Source organism: Sminthopsis crassicaudata, chromosome 1 (genome assembly GCF_048593235.1).
Source record: "Sminthopsis crassicaudata isolate SCR6 chromosome 1, ASM4859323v1, whole genome shotgun sequence".
Lineage (NCBI taxonomy): Eukaryota > Metazoa > Chordata > Mammalia > Dasyuromorphia > Dasyuridae > Sminthopsis > Sminthopsis crassicaudata.
Window position 1 is genome coordinate 488,274,514 of NC_133617.1, and position 5,973 is coordinate 488,280,486.

Below are 5,973 nucleotides of genomic sequence, written 5' to 3' on the forward strand. Positions count from 1 at the left end.
CATGTGGTATCTAGCATAACATCCTGGTATTGTTAGCTCATCCTCAGTATGAAAATGTTTTACTTCCCGTTGGACTCCATAAGGAAGGGATGGATCTTATTCCTTTTCATACCTCCTTTACTGCCCAGGAAGCCAATGACCTCCCTGACTTCTCATTCCTTCCCCAGTCTAGTCTCCCTGAACCTTTATGCCATCCTGAAGGCCCATCCTGACTTCATCTGCCACACCCACACTCTGCCTCCCCCCCCCCACAACTGGTACACTCGTCCTTCACGAAGACCCATGCCTGAGTTAGAACCAACCCTAAGATCTCCCTCCATCTCCAGTTGCTTCCCTCCCCCTCACTTCTCCAAGAAAGGAGAAGCCTGTGAGCTGGAGCTATTTCGGTATCTTGGGTAGCCATCTGTTCCCCCCCCCTTCATCCCTCCCCCACATTGGCCCCTGGCTCCTTTTTTACCCAGCCCCTCCCTTTCCCAACTCTAAGACTCGGCTAAGGTTACCCTGGTATGTTAAAGGCTCCCCAGGGTGGGGTATATAACCCCAGAGGAATTGTCCAAACCTCGTCACTTTGCTCCGATTCCTGCCAGCGTCCCACCAGAGCCGTCACCCAACCCCATAGAGAGAAGATATGGTAAGTGACATCTCTTACCCCTTCCCCACCCTAAGACCTCCAGACACAGCCTCCCAACTCTGTTAAATTCCAGGACAACTTCTCTGGGGAAGAACAGGAACATTTTTTGAAGAAGTGAGAGCTAAAAAGATGATTCTGTGGAGATCAAGGGAGAAAAGTTTAACCTCCTAGAAAAAGATGTCAGTAACAAAGACGGGAATGTCCCTAACATGATGAAGTATCAAAATGTTAAAGGTAGAAAAAACCTTTGAGATCACCTCGTCCAGCCCTTTCACTTTACGGATAGAGAAACTGAGGCTCAGAGAGTCATAGTGTGACTTGCTTAAGATTGAGTAGTGAGTGAGCAACAGAGCAGACAATTAAACTGGAACTGATAAAACATCCCCTACTAACCTACTCCCACTTCCATCCTCACCCACCCCACCCAAAAAGACAAATCTCTACCCAAATAATATTACATTGAAAATATCGCTCAGTGTTCAAGAATAGATGTACTTAAAGTTATTCCAGTAACTGCTATTGTAACACCTGGAAGAAATTCCTAGCTCATCCCCCTCTAATATTGCCTTAAGATTGGAGGATCATAGAGCTATAAATAGTAGGATAGTGTTTGCTTTAAGACATCAGAATCTGCCAACTTGACCTGCCAACATTGAATCAGAGAAGTTGACCTCTTCCAAGTCTAACTTCTAAGATCAGAAAAACCCCATCAGCATTACTGCAGATGTGACTGGCAATCCCCTCTCATCTCCCTCCACCTTCACCTTTGTAAGAAAATCCAGTTCCTTCAGAGTTATTCTAGGAACAAAGACCTTAGTCAAACGTTACTCCAGAGACTGTGATGAAATCCTCCCTACACTTCCCCTACACACACACACACACACACACACACACACACACACACACACACACCAGAAGAATCCATAGCCCCATAGCCCAGTTAGTGAAATAATAGGATTTAAGGGACTCTAAATAGACCGTCTAGTCTCAATGTCTGTTATTTTCCCCAGGAAAAATAATTTGCTTGAGGTCATAAAGCTAGTGATAGAGATCCCTGAAGTACAGCTCTGATCCTATTCTCTTCCTCCTCCCAAATCTTCAGAATACAGTCTTGTATTAGAGCATACTGGAATAGCAGAAACACTCTCACGATACCCTGACAACAAAGATAATTCGGCTAATAACCATGGTCTGAGTTTTCTGAGATAACTGAGCCTTTCTCCCCATCATCTACCTTGATCTGGTCCTACACCAGCCAAATTCAGAGTCAGTTTTTAGTCAAGAAGAGATAAGTGATCAATCTTTCTGTCCAACTAAAGGGAAAGAGTTCTGTCTCTATGAGAAAAGAAATGTTGGAAAGAGAGGGGAATAGAAAGAGAGAGACAGAGAAAAGGGGAGAGAAAGAGAGAAGGGGGAGAAAGGAAAGAGAGAGAGAGAGAGAGAGAGAGAGAGAGAGAGAGAGAGAGAGAGAGAGAGAGAGAGAGAGAGAGAGAGAGAGAGAAACAGACAGAGACAGAGACAGAGAGAAACAGAGAGAGACAGAGAGAATTTGTCATAGACACTCCATGGGAGTGTCTATTTTCCTGCCAGTAGTATGTTCCTTATAGATCTCCTGGCCCCATCACCACCACCATCATTACTACTACCACTCTATCACTTTGGGGGTGCAATAGAGACCATAAATAATCAAGGGATGAGACAGTCAATCTGCTCAGATCCCCACATGCTCACTCCTGCACTGAGGACTTTAGCCTGTCTTCCCTTCCCTTCTACTCTATGGTGACTGATTCTCCAGTGATTTTTCACTAAGCCTTGCTAGCCTGAAGGTCTTGGGCATCTGACCTTTTTGTCTTCCCATCTCCTCTCCCTTAGGCACCCAAGAAGGCCAAGAGAAGGGCAGCAGAGGGTGGCAGCTCCAATGTCTTCTCCATGTTTGACCAAACACAAATCCAGGAGTTTAAGGAGGTAAGGAGCAGGGGGGTGGGCACTGAGAGTAAGGGGCATGAGGGGAGGTGATAAGAGAATAAGGAATCCTGGTGGCAGGCTACTTTCATGAAGCCAGGTGTCCTAGGTCCCCAGCTGTCAATCAACATGATTTCCTCCAACTCTGAGTTCTTCTCCCCCCCTTTCCTTCCCCCCACTCCCTGGAATGTGCACCTGTCCCAGAGTAGGGATGGAGATGAAGGAAAGGAGAGATGGAGAATTCCTTGGTTCCTGGGGGCCGATCTAGCAGGGGGACAGCTGGGCTGAGGTGGGGGGAGGAATGGAACAGAGAATGAAGTGGGGACCCTGCTGAGTCCTAGGAATGAAAATAAATGGTAGAACCCCCCAGACTCTCTCTTTTCCTGTCCTGCAACAATCTCCTCCCTTCCTAGGCCTTCACCGTCATTGACCAAAACCGAGATGGCATCATTGACAAGGAAGACCTAAGGGATACCTTTGCAGCCATGGGTAAGAATGCCTCTGTCCCTTGGCCCTTGAGTCCTGATCATATAAACACAAAAAACCCAAGCCTCTTAGCCTTCTCTATCTTAGTCTTTGGTAGCCACTGTTGTCTTCAGACTTGACTTAGCCCCTCTGTCTCAGCTTCTCATAGAGTCCAAGTTATTAATTAAATTAAATAATTATTAAAGTTGGAAGGAACATTATCACAGAATCCAGTCTCCCCAATTTCCGGAGGAGAAAACAAAGGCACAGAAAGGTGATTTGCCCAACATTATACAACCTTTTGCTGGCAATGGTGGGACCCATCCCTGCCTGGGTCATTGCATTCATTCCTGGCCCTTCCCAGAATCCTATTGCCTAGCTTATTTGTCCTACCAGCTTCCTCCCTACACACCCTATTAACCAGCCTTTCCCAGTAGCACAATTTGAAAACCATCCTCTTCCCCATCTCCCCCATAGGCCGACTGAATGTGAAGAATGAGGAACTGGATGCCATGATGAAGGAGGCCAGTGGACCCATCAACTTCACTGTCTTTTTGACCATGTTTGGAGAGAAATTAAAAGGTGGGTTTAATGGTCTTAGGTATATATATTACCCCTCTTACCTTACTCTCTTTGGGGCTCCAGGACTCTCCCCCAAGAAATACACCCTTCTCCCCAAAACATGGAAACTTAGCTTCCAGCTTTCCCTGCCTCCAGGTGCTGATCCAGAGGATGTGATCACTGGAGCCTTCAAAGTCCTGGACCCTGAGGGGAAGGGATCCATCAAGAAGCAGTTGTGAGTAGAGGCTTATTGGTCTGTTCACAGGCAGCTCTCTCCCTATCTCTAAGGTCCCATGCTCTCCCTTCATATCCTGCTCCATGTTTCTAGGCCCAGATCTTCCCATCTGTAACTTTTTTTTTTTATTTTTGGGGTAAGGAGATAGCCACTATTCTCCAAAATAAACTGATTTATTCCCAATAACTCGTCTTTTCTCTCCAGTCTGGAAGAGCTGCTCACCACCCAGTGTGACCGATTTTCTCAGGAGGAGGTAAGTTTTTTGGAAGAAGAAAATTGAGGAAAAGAAAAAGGGAAAGCCTTTCCATTTAAGGGAGGAGAGAGGGAAGAAGGAGGTTCCTGTGGAAGATGGCTTCCTCAATCACTTGTCTCTATTCCAGATCAAGAACATGTGGGCAGCCTTCCCCCCAGATGTAGGCGGCAATGTGGACTACAAGAACATCTGCTATGTCATCACTCATGGAGATGCCAAGGACCAGGAGTAGAGACCTCCAGAGCCTCAATCTCCCTTCTTTGGTCCCCTGGAATGGGGAGCATTGAGCTCCTCTGGATCTGAACCCTTTTATCCCCCAAATAAAGATAATCTTGTGTTTCTTATTAGTGACCTTAATATATTTCTGTGTAAGGGATTCAGGGGAAGAGAGGGGATCTTTGTTTTTCACCTAAAATGAGGAAATCTGGTGAACATGGGATTAGGACTGAAAAAGTTCCTCTGGAAAGCTGCTGATGCAGGAAAACCTATGCAAAAAGTTTTTTGTGTGAAGTCTCTAGTTGGATTCCATGAGAGGGCTGAACTGGGACCTAGAGTGATAAAAAGAACTAAAATCAAGTCAAAGACTCCTGCCTCCTCTTCCATATGTCCATACAGTAGACCTTGGGGTACTCTTAATTTCGATCAAATAAAGGACATTTTGGAACAAATAGGAATGTTAAGGGCAGTGAGTAGGAAAGGAGGGAAGATTTGCCTGCATTCATAAGATGATAGAACTGGAAGGAACCTTAGAAATTTAAAAGTACAACCTCTCTCATTTATAGGGAAACTGAGGCACAGAGAAGTTAATGACTTGCTCAGAGTCACAAACAAGTGTCCAGTTTTCCTGATTCACCATACAAAGCCACTACCAATGGCTTAAGACCATACAAAAAAGTCCCTTCCCATCTCTGGATCTCAATGTTTTCATTGCTAGAATGAGAGAGCCGGATTCGAGGGCTTTTATTATAATGTCTAACTCTAAGATCCTACAACCTTATGAGCATATGAGGGAAATGTATATGCACGGTGGAGGTTATGTAAGTGTCTATGTGCATGGAAGGCGTGTACATTCAGGGAAGGAAATGTATGTAGATGTTTGTGGAGAGTTTATATGTGAGAAGAGGAAAGTCTTAAGGCTGTAGCAAGATGTACATGTATGTAAAGGAAAGGCATATATGTCTAAAAAGTTATATTTGTGGGAGAAGTATAAATATGTATAGGGGCATTTTGCAGAGGAACATATGGTATATATCTTTCAAATATTTGGGAGGAGCCTATGTACACACACACACACACACACAGGGAGAGTATATCCATGCATGAGGTTGGAGAGTACATACAGAATGTGAGAAGGGGAGTGTATATGTTTGTGGGGAGGATGGGCAGCACGGGGCGGGGGAGGGGCTGCAGGATATTGCATCAGGGACAATCTGCTGCTAGCTCAGGCTAGCCCAGGGATGGAGTGATACCAGGACTCAGTCTGGGATGGGGGTGGGGCCCAGCACTGCCTTTCCCAGCTCCTCCCTCACCAGCCCTTTAGTTCGATGGCTGCTAAAGGCTATAACTCCATTAGGCTCCTTAAGGGACCTGGCTAGCTTGTTTCCCCAGTCCCAGGCACTCCCTTTGTCCTCTCAGATTGCCGGAGACAGGGTCTCCACCCCCTCCCTATTCCAGTCTGGCATGCAGCAGGGTTGGGCCCCTCTAGAACTAAGGGAAGCATTTGGTCTGGCTGTTGCTATTCTTCTTTCCCGGCTCAAACATTAAGCAGGTGTTTCCCAAGCCACAGACTACCCTCTTCTCCCCCTACCCTGCCCCAACACAAGACTATTTTCCCCACCCCTCTTCAGCAATAAGCAGAGCAAGGAC

At 46.0% G+C, this 5,973-nt stretch overlaps 1 protein-coding gene across 1 annotated transcript; it reads left to right on the forward strand.

The window, feature by feature from the left end:
* Nucleotides 1-519: 519 nt before the first annotated feature.
* On the forward strand, nt 520-4,451 carry MYL11 (myosin light chain 11). Its single transcript, XM_074281327.1, has 7 exons — nt 520-631; nt 2,504-2,596; nt 3,007-3,082; nt 3,536-3,640; nt 3,776-3,854; nt 4,059-4,107; nt 4,235-4,451. Exons 1-7 carry the CDS (start codon nt 629-631, stop codon nt 4,337-4,339), a joined length of 510 nt encoding a protein of 169 aa, XP_074137428.1. The 5' UTR covers nt 520-628; the 3' UTR covers nt 4,340-4,451.
* Nucleotides 4,452-5,973: the final 1,522 nt, after the last annotated feature.